Source organism: Salarias fasciatus, chromosome 22 (assembly GCF_902148845.1).
Source record: "Salarias fasciatus chromosome 22, fSalaFa1.1, whole genome shotgun sequence".
In the NCBI taxonomy this organism is placed as follows: Eukaryota; Metazoa; Chordata; class Actinopteri; order Blenniiformes; family Blenniidae; genus Salarias; species Salarias fasciatus.
In genome coordinates this window covers 24711883-24739594 of record NC_043765.1, presented here as the reverse complement: position 1 = coordinate 24739594, position 27712 = coordinate 24711883, and the positions used below count along the sequence as shown (strand labels likewise).

The following is a 27712-nucleotide window of genomic DNA, read 5'->3' as shown; positions in this document are numbered from 1 at the left end:
GAAACCGTCTCTGAAAAGCAGCCCGAGGTTTAATGAATCCTCAGCGAAACACATTTCCAAGCTCTCCGATTCAGCGAGGACTCTTACAGCCCAGAGATCAGAAACATTCACCAGTCACATTACGAGCTCTGCTGACTTCCTTTTCATTGTTGTTGGCCAAAGCCGAACATCCACATCTTTTCCACTGGTATTCTTCTTCTTGTTTGGGAACAACTGAGTCAGCTCTGGTATGAGGAAATAGCCAATTATTCACACTGTGGAACAGACGGCGAGGAAAGCCATCAAAGTAAGTCCATGACTCAGAAATGTATTTCAGACTGTAGAAAAGGGAAGAAAAGTGCAGGTGGAGACTGAATCTTGTGTGTGAAACCTGTACACTTCACCAGCTGAACCGGGTCACCCGCAACCGTGCGATTCAAGCAATTGACTGAAGCAATTTTCTCGCATCACGTCGGAGAACGAGTTGCGGTAATTGGCAATTCAATTTTTCCTTGTCCTGTGGAAAGTGTAGGAAAGGTGAAAGCAGCTCGAGATTTAATTCAAAGATTGTACTAATGTGGTGGTGTTGAATGGCCGGGTGTAGGACCGACGACCCCCCCCCTTTATTGGTTTGTACAGGACGGACCGGGTAGTGGAAGATGGAAGGTGAAGAACCGACCCACTGATATCAGGTGTATTGACGACTGAAACATTCAAGACACGAGAGCGGTGGCTCCCGCTTTGCCTATATCAAGATCCTGATGTATGATATTCTCAGGGGAAATATGAAGAAAAACCCCCTGAAGATGTCTTGTCTGCTCGGTTGATGCATTTTCAGAAACCTATTCATGGTGTTGGAGCCGACGGAAAAACACTTCTGGGGCCGGCGTCTCTGCCAGGGCGGCGGGAGTCAGGTGGTTTTCCCTCCACGGGTGGCTTTTCTTGCTCTGTGAGCGAGCAGAAGGAAAACACTGGGACTTTGTATGTCTTTGGGGCGAGCGCTGCTTTCTTCTCCATCTGTCTCTGTGTTTCTCTGCTGCTATTCAGGCCTGATAAAGGCTGACTGCAACCCCCCACCCTCTGTAGGTCACATCTGGCTCAAAGACAGCTTAGATTTGAGCTCGTGGGCCTGTTGTGCCCCACATCTGGTCGCCCAGTGCAGTCAGTCGAACAGCCTGGCACTGTTTTCTTTTTTTTGCCTCCATGATCCTTTCTCCCCGTCTCCTCACTGAGGGTATCGGCGAGATGCAGGACGGTGGGTCGTTGTGGTCATTTGTGTCCCCGGGCGGCGTCTCGTTGCAGCGTGGAGCCATCTTCCCCTTTTTTTTTTTTTTTTGCACCCTCCCGCCTTCACGGTGGTGGTTATTGTCCGTTTATGTGCGCAGCTGGCCGCCCCGCACGCGCACGTCATTGTGAGGGAGCGTGCACGAGCCCGGCGGAGTCCGCCAGCTGGCCGGGGGACCTTATCTTATCCACGCCTGCTCTCTGCAGTACCATCCCTGCTGCTGTTTCCCCAGCTCATAAAATCCACAAACATACATCAATCTATCAGCAGGAAGGGGGTCCAGGGTCCACCCCCCCACCCCCACCCCGCATTAGCAACATGGCACCAGGTAGGCCAGCCCTGGATGTTCTTTGACTTTCATCGCCCACACTCAAGAGGAAATATTTAAGGGTGTGGAAATATTAACACATTCATCACAGATATGTATATCTGTGTGATGGGAGGGAATTGAATGTGTGATGGAGTGAAAGGAAAATGAAGAAATGATAAGAAAAGACATGTTGCATTAAAAAAAAAGAGGGTGAAAAATGAGGGTTTAAATATAAAACAGACATGATTTAGGTTGTGTTTAATGCGTGTGGAGCTGCTAAGTCAATATCAAGAGATCGTTTCCCGTCCAGAGCTGCAGCAGCCGGTTTTTTACGTCAATGCTGCCACTGCATGGTGGACTGGAGGAGTGCACACACACACACACACACACACACACACACACACACACACACACACACACACACACACTTTCTCTCTCATGTACTCATCTTGCTTTAGTATTGCACGGTTTTCTTTTGAAACTGAATCATGTAATAGTTCTCATGGTATCTGCAGCACATAACATCTGGGACAACTAGGTGGCGCTGTACAGCTACAGCACTGCCAAAAACCTTCCATTACTATATTTAACTAGCAAAGTTTCACACAAAAAAAGACAAACAAACAAACGAAATGCTACAGGGAATGAATAGAAATACAAAAAGTAGAAAATGCAAGCAGAGCATCAGAAACAGTTCAGCTTGTGTGAGAAAGTTCAGAGTGACTCGAGAGAAGCAGGAAAACTGTTAAGAAAACACAACTAACCCACATTGGTAAATGTAAGACTTTGACAAGTATTATCTTGAACTTGCAGCTTCTTGAAGGTCTTCACAGTCTGCATTAACAGCTGATTGAAAACAATAGATACAAATCTTATTTCCAAGGTATACAAGATGTTTGAAAACAGATACAAGCTGCTCAGTAGGGTTTTTTTTTTTTTTTAATGTATGTTGTCCTTCTCCTTTGGACCTGATGGAGCCATGGACTCTTGCACAACAGTGCATTACAGTTATGTTGTGAGATCTTAATGATGGTAGAAAGTATTGCTTTTTCTGGAGAAGGAAATGGCTTCACTCATACACAGAGTAAACTACTGGATTGTGATCGAGAGGTTCCCGACCACTGGGCCGTGGACCAGCATCGAGACGCATCAGGATGTACATCAGATCAACTTCATTTGACACTGAGTGTATTTCGTTTTCATTAGGTCAACTGGTATTTCATTCTGCTTTCTTTCTTTCCCACATTTCACTAAATCCTTGGGGGTTTTTTTCCACATGCATTCATCAAAGTTAACCGTTGAAAAAGAACGATTTCTCCAAGCAAATATGACCGAAGAGATCAGTTTAGAAAGGCAAAAGAGCCAAAGATGAGAGATTATAGGGGAAACAGAATCCTCCATTTAAAAAAAAAAGTGTTAAAAATCCTGCCTGAATCATCATGTCATTGCAACAGGTGAGTCACAGGCTTGAAACCATCACAATTTGGAAACCAAGCACCCTTCAATAAAAGATAATGTGCCATTTGTTTTAAAAGAAGAAAAGCTTATCAGTTGCAACACTCCTAAAAACTACTTCAATATGATAAATGACTTGGAGAAAATCACGCAACGTCTTTAAAAGACAATGTTTTCAACTGAAAATGAAAAACTTCTGTTGTGTTTTAAGGGTCTGTTTAGATGACAACGGTGCTCAGAGCCACTGAAAATGCAGCTTTCTAAATGCAGTCATGACTCCCATACCAATTATTCTCCTGAACTTGGTGGTTTTAAAGTTGACAGTCACCAAAGTAACACTTGCAACGTTGTTGACAAACAGGGCCTTCAAAATACCTCAATAACAGGCTCAGACAACACTTCAAACTCAAGTCCTTATGAATGAATACTACAATTCCTTCCGTCTGTTTCGAGATGCTGCAGAGACACCCAGCAATTCACAGGGTTTCAACTTTCCTGAAGGTCAGCATGCTCAAATGGATACAAGTATGTTTCCTTCAGCAGCCTCTGTCATCTCCATTGTTGGTTTGAGGCTAATAAATAGACATTGATCTTGTATGAAATGGTTAAACTTTATTCAACTTTCTTCATCCAGCCTCTGTTTTTGTATGACTTTATAAGTTTATCAGCTTGACACTGAAAAGATGATGAAATCAATCCACATGCTAAACATTCATATGCTAACAATCAATATATTTGCTCTCATAAGTGCTGGGTCATTCTGCTAATTTTTATTCCCATACCTTCTGGATTGTTCTTCGTACTGAATGAAGCTCAGCAGACAGAACATCTCAAATGGCTTCAAGACATTCAGAATATTGCAGCTTTGTGTACAGCAGGAAGCTAAGCTGATGCCGTTTCTTCTGTACATTAAAACACACTTCACATTGTCTGGCGGACTGTTGGTTCAGACGTACGTACCGCATACTCTCAGCCTTTTCAAGTCTGAGTGCAGGAACCATTTACACGTCTCACGACTCCGTACTTTCACTTTTATTCCAGCGACTCGCAGATCGAAAGACTTCCAGACATGACATCTGAAATGAAACCTGGAATCGTCACTACAAATCTCAGCTTCTTATTTCATGGCCACAAATTCTTACTTTGTGGCCTCAAATTACTGATTCTGGACGGAATTTAAAGTTTTAATTCAGATATCATGTCTGAGGCTCTGTACAAATCAAACCGAGAACAGATAGAAAAAAGAAAGCCATAAACCTGACGTCTCACCATTCTTATAAACTCTCACTCTTCAGTTAAAACATTAAGAAAAGTCAGTGCTGCCATTGATGTCTGTACAAGTTTTATAGCAATACCTGCGAGAATAGCTGAAATATTGCTCTCTGAATAAACTGCCATGTGGAAAAGTGCTTTTCCAAAGACCTACTGTAGAGGTTCAGGTCATATCAGGAAATCCGTGTTTGCAAAAGTGCATTGAATCATTAAAAAAAAAAGGAAATGCTTGCGCTTTCTTGGCTAAACATTCTCACCAGAACAGTCTAATTTCAGTGTTAAGGCACGGATTGAAACTTGTATTTGCTTTGGGCCGACAGCTTTGCTGTCTTCAGTTATGTACAACACATGATTTTCATAGCTGAGGTACTTTCACGCTACAGCGCGTCGCCATTACTGTCAACAGTGTAATTTGTGCTGATTATCTTCCAACACATTTATTGACCACGAACAACAAAGTGGGCGTCGGTGAAGACAGCCAATGACGGTCATTTGCAATACCGCCACAATGCCTTTGCACTTGTGGAGAAATGTCTTCTCGACTGAGGGAGAGTGCAGTCTGACAAGGAAAGAGTTTATTAAAACACATTAACTCATTAAGTCAAACAGGAAACGTTCAGGTGACTTCGGTTTCCAGACCTGTTTGACCCGACTCCTAATATGATTGTGTTAAGTGAGTGTTAAGTGTGTGAAAATGTCATCTTGATGTTTTCTCAAACATCGCTCGGCGGTCCTTTCTTCTCCTACTTCCCCCCGCTGGTGTTCCGCTTGGCGTTGTGTTTCTGCGCGATGCCGTAAGGGACGTGAGCAGCGATGGTCCCCATCTCCGCCGCCCCTTCCACGTGGAACATCTGATCGTCGAAGTAGATGTGGGGCCGGATCTTCTCCAGCATGGGGCCCTTCGGCGCCCCCGCCAGGAACAGCGCCTCGTCGATCTCCAGGCCCCAGGCCCGGAGCGTCTTCAGCGCCCGGATCCCCGAGCTCGCCGCGCTGCGGGCCGTCACCAGGAAGGTCCGGATGGGGCAGTCCAGGCGGTGGCCCTTAGCGTAGAACTTTTTCTGGAGCTTCCCCAAAGCTTCCAGAAAGCCTTTCAGGGGCCCCTGCCAGAGAAACAAGAGCCAGTGTTTGTGTCTTTGCAGTTTTGTTATGTATAAAGAAGCAGCAGCGTCTTTACACCGTCTGTGTGTGTCCGAGTGTAAAACTACAAACATGATCCAGCAGCGTGTCCTCGTTTTCCCGCTCGTGCTCGAAGAACTTGTCCAACCCGTGGGCCTTGAAGATGCGTTCGGACTCGTCGGAGAAGAGGACGGCGTCGCCGTCAAACGCCACCCTCAGCTGGGTCTCCGACACCTCCGTCAGCTTCTCTGGCATGAACATGGTGGCCGCCGCAATGCCTGGATATGAGCAGAGAGAGGAGAGGAGTGGAGGGGAATCAGCAGGGCTGGAAGACGGATATTGAACAGTCGTGATGGTCTGAACTCAGATTGCTCAGTATTTTACTTTAATTTCACTTTTTCAACACTTTGATGGAGTTCAGCCTTTCACTTCGGTCATTATACTGAATTTTATATGCACTTCACTCTCCATCTCTTTGATTTATGGTAATTTCAGTGTCTCTCACTTTCAGCTCAACTGAAACTTTTTAGCTTTTGCAGAACTGCATTTTGACTTCAGCCAGCCAGGTGAACAGAAATATTCATTTCCAGGGTGAACTGAGTTTTAGGTCCCAGTGTTTCAAGTGAAAATGCATCGTTTCTGCATTTCCCTTTGAGAAACATGTCCAAATTGAATAGAGAGACATCCTCGTATGAGGGCGAACGATGAGAAACTGTTAATTACGCACTGAGTCGACCACAGTCTGGATGCGTGTAGCTTCAGCAGTGTTTTGGCATGACAGTGGTACAGATAAAGGTAATAATGATAGGAAGTTCAGAGTCAATCAACAGCCGCCCGCCCCCAACTGTGAGAAAAAATAAGACGAGTTAGAGAAACACCATCTGGTGTTTGAGACCGTTGCCAACGATAGACTAATTAAACTCCTCCAGCCCTGGCTCTGGGCTTCAGAAAATGATTGCTGCGTTTACATAACAACATTTTTATTAAAAACATTTTTGCTTTTTGTTTCAAAAAGTTTCATGTTCACATGACAACGTTTTGACATCACCGGACGAACACAGAGGGAGACACAGGGAGAACATGCAAACTCTGAGCCAGAGACCTGAATATTATGGAGTGACAGTGATGTCAAGTGCCATGGAGTCAGTTCTCTTCAATTCCATTCCTCACTAAAACCACAGCAAGGCATTTTCCATTTGTAGTACTTTCCAGAAACTCACTCTCTAAATAGACTTTCAATAAGGCCTTCAGCTAGCAGATAGCATTCGCCAACAGCTTTACAGCTAATTAAGACCTTTTCCAGTAAAATGTCAAGGACGTTTTCTTTTCTTGACCACTACTGAGTCAACACCGACTCCCGGTACGACGTAAAGCTTCTCAATCACATGCAGATTGTCCCTGTGATCACAGTGGTGGGTTCTGTGGATACATTCGGTTCATTTTCCTTTATCAATGAGAGGAAGGAGTCTGTGGATTCTCAGCACGATGGGCTCAAGCTTTTACGTTTTGACAGTCGTAATAATTCAGCATGAAACAGATTTAAGCCTTCAGAAGCAGTTGTCACGTCAAATCTGACAAATTTCTCAATATTTGGTTTCCTATTTCTGGCACATTAACAAGTTGTGCTTATTCAGGCGGCAGGAGGTCCACATTTGCAATCATTGGCACATGTTCAGAGCCACAGCGTGAGCGAATGTTGATATTCCCTTCAGTTTACTTCCTGATATGCCATGACATATAGGGAACTATCAAGAGAAACGCAGGGAGAAAATCATCAAAATGCTGATTTATGGTAATGTGACTGCGGCACGGGAGACGACGTCAGGAAACGCTGCTTCTTATGCAAACAAGATGGAAATAATTCACAACGTATATTCCCAGTGCAATGATGTAAAAGTGCGTGAGAGACTGATGGAGTGGAAAGACCTTTATGCTTCTTTCCATTTTAAGTAGGATGAAATGCAGAACATTTAAGGGAGTACTGTATGAGATGTAGTCATCATTTATCAGTTCTTTAGAATGAATTCTCTTTATGTCCCTCTCTCTCTCTCTCTCTCTCTCTCTCTTAGCGCTTTCAAAATTCCTGATGTTTTTTGTATTTGTCAAACATAGCTCGAAGTTTGTCTCAATTAGTGGAAATCTGACGAAGCTGATCGCTCATTCTAAACATTTGCTTTCATGAATATGAAATACTGGGTGCGATTCCCAGATGGAGCAATTCACTGAGAGGAGCACATGGATCTAAAATCTTCACGTTGTTTCTAAGGCATCGTTTACTGGACAACGTTACAAGGGAAAGAACAGAAGCAACCAAAACATTGTAGTTCGTACCCCAGGACAGGAGTTGACACACACACACACACACAAACACGTCCACAGAGAGCAGTTATGCCATTAACACTAACAATGTGAGTACGCAGACAAGACAGACGACCAAGTTCAGAAATTCATATTAATTACAAAATTGGAGCTCTATTTCTTGTGCCTGCTGTAGCCTGAAGCAATGCTTATTGATGAGTTATGAGTTATTATTGTTATTGAGTTATTTTTCATAACTGTGCATAATTATGCAATTCAGCATTATTTATGGGTGATCTTCGTAAATCAGCATCAATGAGAAATGAGAATGTGCAGCACAAGTTTAAAAGTCTGTGCGTTTACATGGGACTTTTTATTCTGCTTTAAATCCAAATCAAGACTAATGCCGCTCTAAAATTACCACGTAAACGCCTGAAAACTTTGTTCAGAATTATTTTTAAATTTGCATAGACAGGTCAGTTTATTCTCCTTTGGAAGCAGCGTTATATGCTAAAATAAGGCGACTTCATTCTGGTTGTTCTGTGCATGCTCCGTCATGATGACGCAATTTTCCAAGATGGCGGCCCGCAGTCCGCGTTTTGACTCTTATGGAAACGATTTATTTAACAGCAGTTTTAGAAGAAATAGATACAATGAAATGAGCGGATTGATGGACGCATAACAACATTTTCAAAGCTTTAACGTCAAAGTTAATCGAGAAAGAAAGAAGAGAAAAATGCTGTTTACTTCCGGAAGACGTCAGTACTTCACACCCACCCACTGTCCAATCAGAACGCTTCTCAGACCCCGGTGTGAGATAGGATTTAATCCTTCATTTTCCCATGTAAACACGACGCTCATGAAGATAATTCTGAATAACTTAATTCAGAATAAACCAATTCCGAATGAAAAACACCAGGTAACCACACTCAGTGAAGTTCTAACATGGTGAAATTTGTACACAAAAAGACCTAAAAGTATCTGAAAGTATCTGAACATGATATTAAAAAAAATAGACATGTTAAGGAAGATCAGTTCAGGATGGACGACAGTTGTTTATTCATGGAGACATCCTGAATCCTCTGAGTTTAGTGGGATGTATTCTGGATATAGCACATGAGACGTATCAACTAAAATGTTACTGGCCTGTCCAGTGGTCACCTGCTCCAGGAGATCCTGGGGTTGGGGGGGGGTTATGGTGATGGCAGGTGCTCCCGTGGTCTTGGCTGCCATTTTAACTAGTCTGAAGATCTGGGTTTTAGATTTACCTGTAATGTTGCTGTGATACTGTAGCTTAATATAGATCACTGGGCGAAGATCAGCAGGGTGTTTCTGCGAATGCTGGAGACCAGTCAGCAGAACGTCGAGTCGCTGGTGAGTTTTGGCGCCCGAGAACGTCACGTGAAGGTGTCAGCTGAGGTCACTGGTAAAGTTTTTGAATGAATAATAGTGTAGTCCTAACCCCGGACCAAGTCAAGACCAAGACCAGAACAGCCCAAGACCAAGAGTAGACAGTTGGTAGTGGCTTTCTCACAATCAGCTGCAGGTTCAATTCCCCATCTGCTCCTGTCTCGATAGATGGACTGAGCACCTTGCGTGGTAGCTGCCTTCACTGCTGTGTGTGGGTGTGATTAACAGTGTCAAGCACTTTGGGGACCGCTCACGTGGGGGGAAAAGCACTATGTAAGAGAAATCCATTCACCACAGCGTTCTGTCCTCAGTTAACCCTGACGTTTACCCTTTAGCTGGATAGACTAGCGGACACAGATAACTACACACACACATATACACACAATTACAGGTGGTGTGTGGAACCTGGAGAACCTAAAGAAAAAACACATTTGTTTCAGGAAAACATGTAAACTTTGAAAAGTTGTCCTAAAAACCAGCAAACACTGAAGCATTGGGACTTGTACATCTGATCCCATCCATGGGTGCAACAGTGTGCTCTCACCTTCAGCCAGAGCCTCCCTGACCTTGTCGGCGTCCGCAGACAGGTAGAGGTTGGTGTGCCAGGCCTTCAGGTAGCCAATGGGGCTGCTTCCTCCGGTCATGCAGAACCTCTCAATGAACAGGTCTGCGGAAGACGGGGACACACGCCAACGAGGGGTTTTCATTTCAGGATCACATTTCAACATTCAGTACATCGGCAACGGATCGATTACACCCTTAGGTAAACATACCGGGGGAAAAAAAAATAGGCTAAATATCTCGTTAAGTTCCAAGAGTGGCAAAAATAATTGTGCTCAGTCGGAGGGAGCGGCAGGTGAAGATTGGCTGCGAGGATAAACTTACAAGTGCTTAAATCGTGGAGAGGATCCAAGGAGGAGGTGGGAGGAAAGAGGAGGGCGACACAGTGAAGAAGAGACGAGGAGGGAACTAAGACGTGTAGGAAAGTGTCTGTTTGCTTTTTGGCCGGGGCTGCCTGTTCGCTGCGTGTCGAGAGCGATATTAGGTAATTAGATCCGTGATTACAGAGCTGTGGATCATATCTGTCTCCTTGGGTTTAAAAGAGCTGATATTTATGGGAGAACGGAGGACGAGGGACTGTTCGAAAGGCCACGGCGAGCAAAGTAATAGACTTACACTGCAGCAGAGAAGGTGACAGAGGGAGTGTGAGTGGAGGAGGAGGTTAGAATTAAAGGTGGGCGACACCAAAGATAGACGGAGATGTAGAGAAGGAGAAGGTCAATGCGGGAGGGAGACTTATGAAGAGACAGATTACAAGGTAACGGCATTCAGTTAAAGTCATTTAGGCACGAGGTTTGTTGTCATCATTAAAGGGTTCAGTTCCAGTTCAGTGGTTGACTTTTAGTCACGCAGACAGTTTGAAGGCCAAACCTGCAGAAATGAAATGAGGAATGGGATTTCTCATCAACTGTAACTACTGTTGATCATTTATCGAGCTGTTGTATAGTGGGTTTGTGTTACAACTAATTCCCTGTGAAGTATTATCTGCAAAAGTGATAAAAGTTTCACATTATGGGAAAAATACTGTCCAACTCAGAATTTCCGACTAGGAACATGAAGAATTTTCAGAAAGTGTTTGAGTTGATATTCAACAAAATTACAACTATTAGCATGAAGGTCTTAATGACAGTCAAAATGAAAATCGTCAAACTCCATTAGCCTAGCCGAGGTAGTTAAGTAGCTACACTAAACAGCACTAAATCCACACGTATGGAAACTGTGTCCACTGTTTATATTGACTTTTTTACCAATTAAGGTTAGCTAGGCAACAACAGCTTTGCCACTCATCTGCAAGATCATTGTAGGGTTGATTTATTGGCTGTTTGGTCGTCATACTGTAGACCCATAACAGGAGACTTTCTCCACTTTCTCAGTTCACAGCTGCTTGTATGCATCGTCAACTTTTTGTATTCCTGCTCATTTCACTCCTCTCTACTGATTTGTGCCACAAGATGTGTGTCCCAGGGTAGTTGGTTGTAATCCTGATGACATTAGAGAGTAGAATTGCCAGGGGGCTACCCAATGAAGAGTTACCAAAGACCCAAAGTAAGAAAAACAAGAAGGTGCACACGCAGGCTGTATTAGAGAGCTTTCACAACTCACAAGTAGCTTTTCTCTTGCAGCAATTGGACAAGATAATATTATTGTTATATACACAAAGATTTCTCAACAAACGTAAACAAGGAACACTGTAAACCTGAAACTTCTCAGTCAGTGGCGATGTAAGTCATTTAATCATAGTGAAATCTAATCTTGGGATTAGGTAGTGCCGCTTCAACAACACTACCTACTATTTACTGTACGATCTGGCCCCATTTAGCTGAATTCCAGGAATAAATGGGAGGGTTGTTCATTTGCAGAATCAATAAAATACTGACAATTACTTTGGTCAAAATTAAAATCATATTTATTTAAGACGATAGTGAGTTTATATCCCGAGATGGCTTGTCTTTTCTTGTTCTGTGTAGAAATTAAATCACACTTCACCAAAAGGAAAACCCACAAAAGAGACCCGTCCATCCATCCATCCATCCATCCATCCATCCTCCCAGAGGCCAGTGTCATTAACCTTTACCTTTTGGTCACCAAAGTCTTTCCATTCCGTCTGTCACTCAGAGGGAACATTATATACTGTATCTGACGAACTTCCTTTATATTGTTTTCATACATTCAACATTCATTAAAGCGCCAACAACAACTCAACATTCTGATTCCATTTTGTGGTTAAATCTGTGAACCCTTCCAGTGTAACTGTCCTCATTCTCGTTCTTCCATTCCCTGAATCACTGAACGGGCTGAAACAGTAAAATTAACATACAGAATCAAGAAAAAAGGACATGGAAACTGAGAACCAGAGTGGCAGTGTTGCTTCAAGCCCGCTGAGCAATCCTTCAGTCACTCAAAGAGCCGGGTTTCCTCCAAGCGTGTCCCGAAGAGTTTATTTAGCTTTGTAGTTGAGCCCTGGTGAGTTTGGCTCTGTCCCTCCCCCTCCTCTCTACAGTGTACCCCACCTCATCATTTCAAACCTCTCGAGCGTCACCCGGCTTTTAGCACAAGAGCCGGAGCGTGGGAGTCAACTCGAGGGAGTACGTCCCTTTCCATCGATGTCTTTGTATCCTTTTTTTTCCCTCCCTTTTCCTGCTGCATGCATGTTTTCGTGGGGTCTATCTTCGTACGGTTTATTTGCTTGTCCGAAAGATCTGAAACATGGTAATGTGGGAAGTCAGCAGGACTGTGAAGACAGTGGAGCAAAGAACAACCAGCTTTGTTGGGCTATTTTCACTTTTTCTACTGTTGCAGTCCGTGTCCATGTGCAGTGGGCCGGAATACGTAACAAGCTGTTTTTGTAAACAGATGCGATTCAATGCTAACAACACTGTGGTTTTCCAATGTGATGGTTGGGATGTCTACCTGGTTGATGCTCCATTTCTGTTTCTGTTTGTCTCATCAGATTAAAGCCACTTCACCAACAGATCCCTCAAAACTCAGAAAATATTGTGATGTAGCACATATTGGATGGTCATGGATGTTTTTGTGTTTCAGACTGATAAATATGAGTTTCAAACAACCAGCTTCTCAACAAGATTTTTATCAAGCCTTATAAAAAAGAGTGAAGTTCAAAATTAAAAGAAAGCATAAATTCAAAGAGAAACATAAATTCATCATGAGATGAGCACAAAAAGCTAATTTAGCACATCTCAAAATTTATTCTGACAAACATTCCCATCACAACACTGAACAAATATAGATTTAAATTAATTTCACATTCTCGTGATCGAATGAAAAAATTAACTGATTCACTCATGAACTATTGCCCTAATTTCTGTTTAAACAGACATTTTTTCCAATAAGATTCAGAGTAACCGTGAAACGTTTTACAAACGAAAACACGAGAACGTTGCGTTTTCACTGGAATCGGCGCTTCAGTCGAATTACAAAATTCATTCAATGTTGTAAATTTTAAAATAATTCACATCACTTTGCAGAATAATGTTCTGTTTTTCAAAGCTCTAGTCAGAAAGTTAATATTGCTGATTTTGTTGAGAAAACTTTCTTATTTGAAAATGTTGAAGCGGGTGATGCACTGTATGTTCCCATTAGTGGGTAGGAATTCCATGTTCCTGTTCAGAACCATTTTCATTTCTCATAACGAGGCTCCAACAGATCACGGGGCCCGTCCCTCGGAGTATTTGGTTCACACTGACAGTCAGAAAGTTTGTTGGCTGCACAGCCATGCTGTCGATCTCCTGTCCCACTACGTCCTACTGATATGCTGTTGGACTGAGCCAAGGAAACATCCGTCCTACCAGCGGCAGCAGCAGCTTGAATTTATCATCCAAGGCAGAGTAGACGTGTGTTTTCCACCAAATTCTGGTGGAAATCCAGATTATTCAGAGGCGATGAAGTTTTTTTTCTCCTTTCATTGCCATCTTTAGGTGAATCCATATTCACCGTAGCTCCAGTTTCCTCTTTTAAAGAAAAAAGTGGCTAATTTCATGTGCTGTAACAAAATCTTTATCATGGTTTTACATGTTATCCTGTTGATTGATGGATGATCTTCAGTCAGGAAAACAGAAAAATCGTATTTCATATCTTCGGTGGCAAGGACACAGCAAAAACTGAAAAATGTTTGTTATATTTTGAGTGTCTGTTTACAGCAGGGCCAGTCCTGGGCAAAGGCGACCTAGGTGGCCTCCTCGGGTGCCGTGCACAGGGAGGGGCACCGAATTGCCGTCCCAAGCTGATTTTTTTGGATTGATAGTCATTTTCCTGCACCCCCTTGTGAGCGCATTGAAGAACAGTGAATTAAAGTGTGGAGTGGGACACAGCGTGCTGCGATATCGCCAGTATACCCCCCCACCCCAGGCCTGTATACTCTGGAAGAACAATCTGGGCACCAAACTCCCGCTGGCTTTCTGCTACTCGTCCATCAAGAGCCTGCTGACATGCGGCATTGCAGTTTGGGACGATAGTCGAAGTGAAGCAGATGAGACGAGGCTTCAGAGGGCAATCAGCCCCTTCTTGACGGACACTTCCAGCTGCCACTGTCTTTGAAAAGCACGGGACGTCACAAAGGATGGCTCACACTCTGATTTTCACCAGAAAAACAAAAGAAAACAGACTGAGAAAATGGATCTTTTCAGAGTCATAATCATCCCTAACTTAAATATAAACTGAGTACAAAATAATGGACTTCTACGGACTGTGCAATTTATATCTGCCTTCTCAGGTAGGTGTGATATTTATTTGTATTTTTGGGGTTCTATGTGTTGTTATTGGGGCGACTGTGGCTCATGTGGTGCAGCAGGTCATCTTGCAATCGAAAGATTGCTAGTTTGAATCCCCATCTCGTCCTCTCCATATATGAGAGTGTCCTTGAGCAAAACTGTTCCCAGTAAATGGATTGAGCACGCTGTGTGGCAGACGGTTCCCCTGGTGTGTGAATGGATGAATGTGATGAGCAGTGTAGAAGTGCTGTATGTATTTGGTCCATTTATCATATCATTGTTATTATTCTTGTGTTTTAATGAGCTCATCATGTGAAACCTAATGTACGGTCGCCCTTGGGTCCGATGATGTGTAGGTGCTAAGCTGGAGCGAGGGATCGCAGACTGGCACTCGCAACACGCCAGTCATTCAGAACCACGTGTCAACTGTAAACTGTAAAGCTGTCCCCAGTCACTCAAATGCCAGGAGACGCACTGCAGCTTCAAAATAGCCAGCGAGAGCAGGTGCGTGGTTGTCTTATTCAGCGTCAGGCAGCAAGTAAATGTTTGTCTTGTCAATGTTCTTTATGGCCGTGCGGCTCAGAGCCGTTAGGTTTAGCTGTGTTTTTGCTTCTGCTCTTCAGGAAACGTCGCCCGTCCGGGGAGGCGGTTGAACGGAGCGGGCCCCTCACGCTGCGTGCCACCAGAGAGATCTGACGGGGAACCATCTGGGGAGGCCGAGCGTCGTTTTGTTGGCTTTGCTCGGACCTGTTTTTCTTTCAGGCCCCCTTGAATCCAAGAGGGACCCGATCCTGACCCGGCCCCCGAGCTCAGAGGATCTGAAAACAATCGAGGGGCTGAAACAGGAAGTGGTCAGCGAGGACCATGTCATCGGAGGGTTAGAGACGTTTCCCTGGGAAGGATCCCGTCAGTCAGCTGTTTATACACTCTGGTGTTTGTCTCTCAGCTGAGCCTGCGTCAGTCTCCACATCCCCGCTCGCTTGCGTTATCTCATTGCATCAAAGTCTCGGGCGGTTCGAAAACAGAATAAAAATGGAAGTTTGTGCACCACAGGTCAAGAGCCAAGCACGGAAACAGATTCATAGGCTGGTGGTTTTTGTGTTTGTCAGCCGACGATAGCTGAAGATGCTTTAGGACCAAGCAGTCCTTTTTACAAGTAAAATTTAGCCTATGATCAGGACTAGACCTAAGATTGTACCGAATATAGAGAAATTACAGAATATAGAGAATAAATGAGCAAATCACATTTGCGCTGGAAGCTCCATTTAACCGTCTACCATGAGAGTGGTCCCTCATCTTGGACATAGGTGTCTGGGGTAGTATTTTGATATTTTTTGCATCATCTGCTGATTTTTTTTTTTTTATGTTGGAACTAGCTAGCTAACATTAGGCTAGTCATGGAGCAAGGTTGCGTATGACCCTATTCAAGTTTTTATTTCTTTTTTGACACATAAATTCCCAACCAAAAGGGGCCCACAAGAGGTTATAATCCAACCAAACCGCCGAGTAAACTGTAGAAATTTCAAAGATTTTTAAAAATTTCTCAGCAATAGTGGACCCAACACTGACATGAGAGCAGAGACATCAACATAAAAGAAAGCAACTTCATTGCTGTCCAAGTAGCCCCAAAGCCATGCTGACAAGTTGAGATAGTAAATACATAATGTGACAGCGAAGACAAGCTTTATGGGTCCAGACACTCGAAAGGAAAATAGACTGTAGAAAGTCTTAAAAATAGCTGAATCTGCATTCAATTCATTCATGTCAAAAAACTACTTAGTTTAAGTGTTTGAAATAAAATTTGGAGAAAAAAAAATGGTCATGCGTCAGACTAACGAGGATTGAAGATGGACTGGTCAAAAAGAAATAAAGAATGAGTCAAGAGAGTTACACAGAATTCAAACAGTGTTCAATCAGAAGGGAGAGGGATGATTTCCACCTACATGTCATGTACCCAACTTAGATCTAAACACATTAGAGGATTTTCTTTGTGAATAAAAAAATAAATCACGGCTGGTGTACATTTAATTTGGCTTCATGGAGAGCAAGATAATACATTTAATAAAAGGATATGAAAGTTTCTGAAGGTTCTTAATATTGTTAAACTGTCAGTGTTTGCTCTCTTCATGACAGGAAGTCATTCAAACTGCAGATTCGGCCTGCTGCTGTGCAGCTTCTAACAGTTCCGCCAAAGGGTTGAGAAAGTCATTAACTTTATTTAAAATGTGCACACACACACACAAAGAAGCAGGTTAGTTTCGTGGGACTCACTGTGATGGTTGATGGTGTTGATGAGCCGGATCCCCACGTGGGCATGATTGTATGTCACCAGCACGATGTCGAACAGCTCCTCGCTCTGCGGGTACAGATCCCTCAGACGGGCGTTGACCGCCTCCAGAGCCTGTCGAGACGTGGAGACGTTCAGGTAAGAAGCTCAAAGAACAAAAGGGGAAAGTCTCTTTCATGCTTTCTGGCACCGTGACCTTGACGAAGGGGAAAGCCGGACCCGGAGCGAAGGGCTCATTCTCGTGCTCGATCTGGTATCTCAGGTATTCCTCCACTCCTTTCTGCTCGAACACCTTCTGCTCCCGGTCGGTCCGGAACAAGACCCGGGACGAGACGGCGATGGTCACCGCGTTCTCCGGCTTCGGCTGAAGGAAGAGAGGCAAAGAGAGTGAGCGTCAGGGACGCACCGACGCCGATATCGGGATTCCTCAGTGAGGAGTTAATGAAACAATGACTGGAGACCACAGAAAGGAGAAGAAAGGGGAAGATAGATGACAGCGGTTATGATGAATCCCTGCAAAATAATCAGAATGTGATCATTTTACAAATCCATGCGCGTTTTGACGTCTCAGCTCCGTCACTGTCAAAACGCGTCTGGGGACCTGCCAGCCCGTCATGCCTCGTGTCATGCGTGTTATCTGCCGCAGCGCCGTTACATTACCCTGCAGACATCCCATGGATTTATGAGCAGAATCATCTCCGCTCGGGGGATGAGAGTAAAACATGCGTCCAGACATGTAACCTCGCTTTCACGGGTCAACGCACTCCGCCGTCACCGCCGACTCAGATGAATGAATGAGGAAAGAAGACCGTGAGAATTCATGATCATTCCTTTGTAGCAGGCAGTTAGTTCAGAGCAGGAGCCACATGCAGCCCGGTGCGAGCTCAATCGGAGAAAAAAAGAGGAAATTATTTCATATATGGAACCTGATGTAATAAGTGTGCAGCTATGTTATGTTATGTTATGTTATGTTATGTTATGTTATGTTATGTTATGTTATGTTATGTTTGATTCTCTTTGTAGAAACCTTTTTAAGTAACAAGTAACCAAATGAGATCACTTTACTGTTACAATAATTCTTTTTTTTTTGTGTGTGTGAAAATATTCAGCAGGAAACCCAATAAGAGATGTTTTGTTTTTCTTTAACTACAGTCAGTGAAATTTATTTTGTTACATGTGAACATATTTAATTGTGTTTTGTAGGACTAACTCTAAAAAAAAAAAAAAGTCTTGGAATAGTAACATTATCAACAACACCCGATTGTTGAAATTCTCAGTTTTCAAATATTTCATTAAGCACCAATAAATAATAAAACAATGAGGAAAAAGCAGAAATTGCTTTTTTTCTTTCACATTGTCTTCCCACGACTGAATTTCAAGTAGCATAATTGCTTTAAAAATGTTCATAATTACCTCATGAATTCATGAATTAATACTTTAAATGTATGGTGTAATTATAGCATGAAAGAGATCTTATGGAAAAAACAGATATCTTTGAAAAACTGAACTAGAAAACTCTGAGTATTACATTTTCTGCAGGAAATCGGGTGATTGATCGATGGTAGATGTGTACTTTTAAGTGCAAGCTTCCGATAGACTTTTATTGTGAGAAAAATGTGTTTTTGCTAACGTGTGAGTCCACAGTTACATGCTGTGTTGTTATTGTTTTCTTAAATAGGCCACATGAACCTGGGCGCCGAGCCGCTGTTCCTAAATTAAATCTGTTTCATCAGACCTGCTGGTATTTCACCTGCTTACCTGATGACACACACACACACACACACACACACACACACACACACACACACACACACACACAGAGTACATTTGAAGGACTAATCCTGACCCAAGTCTGAAGACAGATTAAAAATCACATTTCAGTATGTGAATATGGTCCAGCGATAACACTTTCTCTTTGTTTTAAAAACACTGTCCACCAAATTGACCAAAATAACGTTAAAACAAGGGGTCCAGCAAAAGATAAGTGACTGAATAATCAAAAGATAAATTAATGATGGCCAGAGTTGGCATGTATTGTTTAAGTAAAGTCAATTCAGTCATAAAATACCTCAGAGCATCGTTGTCTTGTAAAACAGAGGTTTTCCATTTTACACTTTAAAAGGTTGTCTTGTAAACAAATGCCTGGCGTACTTCAGATCTGTGCTAAACAGGAGTTTAGTGAAACGGCAACAGCAGGCATTGAAGAGCTGTTACCAGAGGAACGCCATTTTTCCAGCTGCTTCCATAAAAAGTAAAAGTAACATAACAAAGACACTGACGCATCAAAGTACAAACTTGAGCTCAGAAAAAGAAAACAGTGGTCTTTGTTTATCTGCAGTAATCCACACTACGTGCAGGATGTCAGGAACGTTATGTATGTTGTACTATTAATTCATTACCTCTCCTAAAATAAGGCGGCGTTGAGTTTCACCGACACACTACACCCTCTCCAGAGAGAAAGTCGAAGCCATTCAAGAAGACAAGCTTCTCCACACAGCTTCTCTGAAGTGTTGCTATATCTCATACACACCGCTGCTGTAGCAGTCCTTCTGCACATGCTGAGAAGATGGACAATAAGAACTTGGTAGTTTTAGAGCTGACAGTCACCGTAAGAACAATCCAGCTTGGTCGTCTGTCCATAACAATGTCTGTGTTCTCCAGCTGTTAATGTTTAGAAAGTAGAAAGTCTGTGCACATGTTTCATTACAAAAACAACCAGCAGTCCTCAGTGATGGCCCAAAGTGAAAACTCCACAATTTTCCCCATTTCTGCCATCGTTCCTGAAACAAAGACACAAAACTGACCTTGTCATGAAAATAATGGGACTGAACTGCATGTTTTCCAACCGAGTGTGGATTCAAGTGAAATAAAGGCTAATTAAATGAAAACAGAAAAAAACAGAAAACCTCCTGCAGCTCCTTTTGCTGTAACAGAATGTGTGCAGATATGTAAGGATGCTGCTCAGTTGTCAGAGTCAGACCCGGTAACAGCGTCTCCCTTATGGATAAAGGTTGCTGTATGTCTGTACGGACAAAAATCACTTCAACACACGGGACCTTTACGAAGGAGCAGGTCAAAACAATTCCCGTCACACAATTATAGACAAAAACTCAACGCAGCAGTTACACAACACGACCTTTCAGCTTGTGCTCTTTCAACACGGACACTGTGACACCATGAAGTCATCAAAGCGGGTCTGAACCCTAAAGATGGCGCGGTGGTGTAGTGGTTAGCACTCTTAAATCATTGTTCAGATCCAGAAAAAAAAGAAAAAAAAAAAAAAAGATCCGAGTCTAAATGCTCTATAATCTAACAGGAAACGTCGTGTTTATATCTTTGTGTTTTCTTGCTTGGTGTCAGAACACCGTCAGTGAGACTTTCTAATATCCAGAGTTCCCCTGTGACGAAAGGTAAATACCACATTTATTAAGGACCACCCAGAACGCAAATATTTGATACGCCGCCTGATTAAATTACCAGATTTTTTTCAAACAGTCCTTATCTGGAAGAACGCAGCGTTATGTGCAGAAAGACTGCGTGTTTAACTCCGGCTGCCGCTGGAAATGTCAGCAGGATTTAAAATAGGCTCTTTTTTTTTTTTTTTTTTTTTTTTCTATTAGTGAAACGGTGCACCGCCAATCCGAAGTGGAAACTACGGCTAGAAAAGCATGCTCAGTGCGTATAATCTGCCGTCTAGCGTCAAAATGCGAAATCTCCTAAAGCACAGGCACCACACACACACACTTTAAAGGGGCCGACAGCTGTCGAGTGATTAAGTTGCAACATGTGGTTTCCGCAGCTCGGACCGTCCGGCGGCTTCCAGCACGGCACAAATCAACGTGACAGCGGCGCAGGCGAGGATGCATCGGGTCAGCCTGGAGGTTAGTGGCGTGGGGGGAGGGGGTGGTTGTGGTGGTGGTGGAGGGCCGGGGCGGGGTGGGGCTGTGACCATGCGGGCCGTCACACAGGAGGGTGAAGGGGGGTCGTCGGCGGCCGCTGACGCAGGCTCCACCGCCGCGCGTGACGGCGGGGCATACTTACGAAGAACACGCCTCCCTCCACCTTCCGGGCTCGTCTCCCGGCCACCTTAGCAGAACGACAGTGTGGATTTAATTCAGCAGAAAGACGCTCCGACAGGATGTCCCACACATGAAACACACTGGTTAAAGACATAATATACAGTAGTGCCGCTTTGGGCGTTGGGGAGAGGTGAGTTGCTGTTTGGTGGGCGGACTTCAGCTCCATTAAAACAACATTTTCAAGGGAAAACTTCATTGCACTGTAGGTGCTTGGAGCTACACACAATCCAGCTTCAGGAAAACACAACTTTTTGAAAATGTAGCTGCTGTGCATAGTAAATAGTCCCAGACAGGAGCATGTGAGTCTTGTTGACAAAAGCAAACAGTACCCACGAGTGGCTCCACACGCTAACTGGGACCAGGGAAACTCTGAGTTGAACTTTTTTCTGTAGTCAGGAGGATTAAAATGTCAATATATTCACAAAACCAAATACTGTAATCGTGACATAAAATTACAACACTCTCAGCATAAAGCCAACATTATCGATACTTTCTGGTGCAAAATACAATATATATTTATATGTCCAAAAAAAAAATTTACAAACTCCCCCTGACACTTTGAAGCTAATGCTTTAAAAAAAAAAAAAAAAAAAAAAAAAAAAAAGAACAAAAAACAAAATGAAGAATGTTTTCTTTGGCATTTTTACAATTCGCTTGGTGACTGGTCGGCAAAGAAATGAAGAAGGCAAATGAAAAACATCCTGGAAACTCAATGAAAAGTGAATACCTCTGCTTCCCAATGCGCAATATAACAATTAATAAAATAATACAGATTGTACTTTTATTTATGATTTTTTTTAATGAACCAGACATTGATCTAATTGATAATGTCGCTCACTCAAATAAATGTTTAAAATGAATCCAGTCTGTCTTTGTTCTGTTTATTATAACTCTGGCCTTCTTTCATTAATTTCAAAGAAGGTGTCGAGCACATTGTGTCACAGAGTTATCTATGACTTATCTGCATCCTGACCAGGCTGTTTGGGAACTCTGCGCTCAGAGACAGCAGATGCAGAAGACCTTTAGTGTAGTCTATCTGTTCGAGTCAGTTTACTCTATGAATAACATGTCACACAGTCTGACGGTGCTGCCAGCTCTGGGCTGAGATTTGATCCTGCCAGTGTTTACTGCCTGAACTCTTCCACAGGGACCTCCCACCTGCTGGGAATGCACCAGTCACGCGTCAGAAACTTTAATCCCATCAAACTCGCTGATTAATCTGACAGGAAATGATAGAAATTCACTAAGCACACATGTCCCCGTTTCCTCTGTGGTTGCGCTCTGTTCCTCTTGCGTGTGGATCCCATCGGGAATTTTGCCCGATCAGCACGGCCGGCGTCCGTTCATAACCCAGATCCATGAGTCATCTGTTATTTACATGCGAGGGGCTGTGAGACTACCCTTCTGGAGAGGGATTTCCAGTCAACACGCTGGGGTGGTGGTGGGGGGGGGGCGGAGAAATCAAGAGGTGGGAGTGTGAGCAGAGCGAGTGGGGAGCAGCGGGGCCTTGATATTTATAGATAAGGTAAAGGCCAGCGATGATGCAGCCGTGGCAGATATGGTAACGCTGCAGGGTGACTGGAAGAAAGACAACTGCTCAGGTAGCTGTCGGACCGAAACTGGGTCATGATGGCTCTCATTTAGGAAGTGCATGAACACAATGAATACAATGGCATTGTTGGTGGGTGCTCAACAGTTACACAGTTGGGCAGCCCGCCTTTGTATTATTTGTCCCACCTTCGAAGCCGTCCTCAAAAAGTTGCATTTCCAGTGGCTCCGAGCAGTTTTTGAATTAACAGAGATTCCCAAAATGCAACACATATTATCCATTTTCACTAGAAAATGTTGTCGTCCAAACGGGGCTTCAGGAAGTTTTTCTATAAACGAATTGTTGGCCAAAACTCAGGCAGGGTATGAGGGAATTCAATACTCGTCAGCTTTGAGCTGTAAAGGCTCCAGTAGCTCGATGATCTATGTCAGGAATGTCCACACTTTCTCTCACTGAAGGCCACTGACAGGAAACTGTCCCGACAGCAGGGTCGCTCGGCAGAGGTCAAGTACATTTCTGAGCCGTTCCACACTAATATGCTATCTTGCATTTCTTCAATTCTTTATTTCCGGGATCCAGCAGCATTTATCTTTGACCAGCCTCGTTCATGTTAGGAAACTAACCTGGAGTTAAGTGTTAAAACGCAGAAGCACAATACAGCCAAGAGCAAGTTTTGAGTCTCGTGATTTTTCCATTTTCAGAGTTTTTTAAAAAGGATGAAGACATCATTGCATTACCTTTTCAAACACCTCGAAGGACCAACAAGAGTGTCCAAACCCCGATTTGATGCCTGACGACATTCAGTCTGACAACTTCATAAACATACAACCACAGCAAGACTGAACTATGAGGCAATGCCTCACTGAAAGAAGCTTCTGTCCTTCTGTAAACAGTGACGGAGAAACACCAATCAAAGTGTTTTAAGTGTTGACGAAACACACAAAGCGGTGGTCAATATGGAGATCCTGTCATGGTTCATGTTTCTGCCTCTGGTTTCAGACTCCTTCACTTCCCTCTTCATGTCTGATTGCTGCTCTGATGTGTTTCACCTCAGTGTGTGTTTGTCTTCACCCGGTGTCTGTGGTTGAAACTTGCTGTCTTCAGTGTGTTCTGGTTGTTGGTTTGTCAGTGTCTCAGCATGAGACTCTATGACCTCCAGCATTTTTTAGTTTTGTTCTTTTGGATTGTTGTTTTTTTGTGCTCCAATCAAGTGACCATCTTCAGACCACGAGGAATTGAAAGGTGTGAATGTTTCCATTAGCTGTGCGTCAGTAAAATGAAGAAACAGGAGTAAAAAGTTTTGACGTTTGTGTTAGAAGAAGCAGCTTCCTCTCACTCCCTTTGGAGCAACATATTTGTTGTCTTTTATTGTTCTTGTTTTTGTGTGTTGGTATGTTCAAAATAAACTTTCAAAATCTAATAAACAAAATAATTTCTATTGAATTCAAACTGATGGGATTTTGAAGAAAAGTGACATTTTCTGTAATAACTTCAGAAATCAACTAACTAAATCAACATCAGTTATTTCATACCTAGCCGCAATCCAGAAGTTGAAAAATAAATAAATATACAAGAAAACAATAAGAAAAGAGAAAAAAAAAAAACACAATACACAGCTGGTCTCGATTTGAGTTATATAGAAGAAGGACTGTCAAAGCAGAAAGACATTAATAATTGACTGGAGTGTTTGCATGTAACAAATATTTTGTGATTCCATTACTCGACGGCGTTCCCGGTTGTTCATGTGATACAGTGAAGTCCTCGTCTGAACTTCCACCAGTTAAAATGAAGGATGACGTCTGTCGTGAAACTTTCAGCTGCTTCAACACAGACTCAGTTTAAATATGTATTCTTATGCAAACAGACTAAAATTCAGTTTTTATTAAGGTCCTGGTTAAGGTCCTGTGAGACAAAAATGAATAGTTGAAGGAATTCGTAAAGTTTCATCCCGGCTAAAAGCTTCCCTGTACAGTGCAGGTGCGCCGCTGTAGTCGGTGAGTTACGGGAGTTAAGCACTTTCACTGGAGCACACTCTGGAAATACACCGCAGTGACTGCGCTAATCCCACCGCAGCAGGGATTACTCAGCTTTTCTCAGTTTTAGCTCCTGTACATTGACTTCAGTTGCTCTGTAATGACTTCAGCATTTCGCTCACTGCCTTTGTTTCTTCAAATAGTAACTCTCTAAAGGAATGTATGTATTACATTCCCAGAACCGTCTTCAGGTGTCAGTGGGATTAGCTTTCCTGTCGTCGGCGTCCTACTATGGTATTAGCAAGGCTAAACCTCTGTCTCTGCATGGGACTCGTTCTGTTTGCCATGTCAGCACGGATTGTGATTAATTCTTCACAAGTGGGTTGATTTTCCTTTAATTTACTAAATGCAACAATGGTACCATGACATTATTGTTAACATTAAAGCAATTGAAACAATCCTTTTTAAACTATATATTTTATGTTATTGTATCATAATAGATTTTATCATATTGTCATGTGTCATGTTAGATCTTAGTGTAGCATATTTCATTGCACAGTATCACATCATGCATCAGATTCAGATCATATTGTATTGAAAGTATTTTGTTTTTTGACTGAATGGTAACATAATGTAGTGGAACATATGGAATCCGATTGCATTCTATCCAATTAGGATGGATTCTAACTTATTGCATGACGTAATTCGTAATACATCCAGTCATGACCCCCTATCACCCAAATCCATGAAAAAAAAATGGTCTAATGTCTTCAGTCTAATTGGATAAGCACCTGGTATTAAAATGTGTTCCCGGTATCTTGTGGGAGAACGGAGTGAAAGCGCTGCAGCGCGTCCTGTTTGGTATGTTGACGTCCTGTGAGTCTATAAACAGCCCCTACCCTTTGGCGACCAGTGTGACTGGTTCTGTTTTCAAAGTCAGGCCGGATCAGAGCTAACCTTTCACAACCTGGGAGATTGAGTTCTCGTCTCCAGACGCAGAAGCACTTTAACTAAGTGGAGCCTTCGCTTTGGATATCCAAACACATTCAGTACAAGAAGGACAGCAGATCAAACTACTTGCCCTTTTATTGTAAGTCAAATGAAATACAAGAAAGTTCAGAATCAGGTAAAATATTGAAACATACTGAAGACTGAAAAGAAGTTTTCCTGTCACAATCTTAGTGTGGACTTATTGAACCTGGTCTTGCCCTGGTATGAGTTGAGCTTTAAACAACACGTGGACGATGTAAACAGACTGAGATGCTTGAGACAGCAGCAAGAAGCAGAAGAGGAGAGGAAGAGAGAGAAGAAGCCCTGCTTTATCTGAAAACTGCAGACAACAATAAGAACATAGCATTCTGAGAGTATAGTTGGATTTACCGATTTAGGCTTGGTGCTGAGGCCCAGGTGGTCCTGCATGTCAAACTCCTGTTTCTCCTCCCATGATCCTCTGCTGTCCCCGTTGGATGAAGGGGACACGTTGAGCTCTTTGACCTGTCCGCTCATCACCTGCACAGGGTCCAGATTCATCTTCACCATAGAGAGGAAAGGCCTGCGCTGACTCCACAAGCTTCCCAGAGAACCCTAAGTCTGTCGGGTTCCCCTCGAAAACGCCGTAACGAGGTGCGCAGCCAAGTCGGATGACTCTGAAGCATTTATCAACACTCTTCTATGCAGATGACACCGGTGAGTTTGGAGCTGAGTGAGGGCGGCCGGCCTTGCACCTGCCAGCCACGGAGGAGCTGGACTGTTCCCTCCAACTCTCTGCCTCCTGTATCTTTTATCCCTCTTGCTGGTTTCTGCATCCAGTTCCAGGACACGTGAAAGACGTTCACTCCTGCGAGGCCATTATCCTGCGCAGGATTCCTCTTCTGTTACAGCATGCACACACATACACACACACACATTTCTGTCACACGTACAGTCTGTCCTTTGTAAGTGTGTTGCCGGCCGTGCAGCGGTCCATCTGCTGCTACCTCTCGGACTCCCTCTCTCCCCTCCCTCCCTCCATTCTCTCTCTCTATGTCCCGTTCAATCACCCTCTCAGCTCCCAGGCTCCATTCATTCCCCCACTCTCGACCAATCACAGCCCCACTTCCTTATCCAGTAAGCCCCTGCTCTTCCCTCTCTCTCCCTCCCAACGCTGTCCGGAGCAGTTTGCCCAGGAGGCTCATGGGAAACCAAGGCACACAGTGAGTACACAGAAATAAGCAGGTTGATTTTGATCACTGGGGCTTTGAAAAAGTGAAAATTTGCACAAGTCATTCGAAAAAGGTAAAGAAAACTTTATGTATAAGGTATCTTTGAAACAAGAACAACAGTAAGGCAACAACAATTACGCAGTTTATGGAAAATCACACTGGTGGGACTCTTAATATGGATCAGTCATTTAAAGAAATGGTTTCTGGCCCTTTTATAAGCATGAAACTTAAAAAATGCTTGATAAAAACTGTGGTCCTCTCTTCAAACCAAAATCAAAACTCCGAAATTATAAGTGAGTTTCTCTGAACGATTGTCTTTGACTTATTTTTACACAAAATTTCAGAGTTTGAACTCGTTTCGGAAGACTTGGCAAATCAAATCTGGAATTACCAGGACATAATGTGTGGTGTTCCACAGGGTTGTGTATTGGACCCACTTCTGTTCTTTCTTATTCTAACTGTTGAGTCGGTTTTGACTTTTTAAACCCTGTTTATGCAACATTTTCTCGTGAAAAAAGGAAACTTCCATTGCATTTGGGAAGTCTGTGCACTCAGAGCTCCTAAAAACACAACTTTTTGAAAACATCTTCAAAAATTGATTTTTTGAAAAAAAAAAAAGGCCAACTCTGAAAAGGGAGCAACGTTTCTGAAACACATGTGCATCACAGCTGTCATAAATAGTTCTTCTGCACATACGAAGCAGATGAATAACATGAATGTTTTTCTCCGGTGTCGTGACTCTGAGTTCATATCCTCCTGGGTCTTGATAGTGTCCCTATGAATGTCCATGTTAACGTTTATCGTGCATTCTTCTCTGTGTCTGTGAGGTTTCATTCCAAAAACAACCAAGAAAGCCAACTAATGTCCCGGAACGCTAGCTGATGTGTTTTTACTAGAAAAGTTGTCATGTGAAGGACTTCATGTGAATTAGTACAATGTTAGGTCCCGAGTGTACTGTGACCTTTTAAATGTTCATTCAGTCAACAATCAGTTTGTCTGCATTTATCCATTATAATTAAACCTTTTACTAGTAATTTTCTAATAACTGTCATTTGGTCTTTTATAATAATTGCAATAATGTGTGTGTGCTTCCTTACAGCCACTTTAGCTGTATCTACATAGCCACATCTATAACTTTATATATGCATCTCTATATGTATCTGTACAACAGTTGATACAATTGATACATACATTTTTTTTCTCATAAATC

General features: G+C 43.0%; 1 protein-coding gene across 1 annotated transcript; it reads right to left on the bottom strand.

The window, feature by feature from the left end:
* Positions 1 to 3687: 3687 nt before the first annotated feature.
* nt5c1aa (5'-nucleotidase, cytosolic IAa) lies at positions 3688 to 26197 on the bottom strand. The gene is made up of 7 exons (XM_030120361.1): positions 25682 to 26197; positions 20742 to 20786; positions 16897 to 17064; positions 16685 to 16814; positions 9670 to 9792; positions 5511 to 5695; positions 3688 to 5401 (listed from the first exon to the last, which is right to left on the bottom strand). The coding sequence occupies exons 1-7, from the start codon at positions 25838 to 25840 to the stop codon at positions 5045 to 5047; spliced, it is 1167 nt and encodes a 388-aa protein (XP_029976221.1). The 5' UTR covers positions 25841 to 26197; the 3' UTR covers positions 3688 to 5044.
* Positions 26198 to 27712: the final 1515 nt, after the last annotated feature.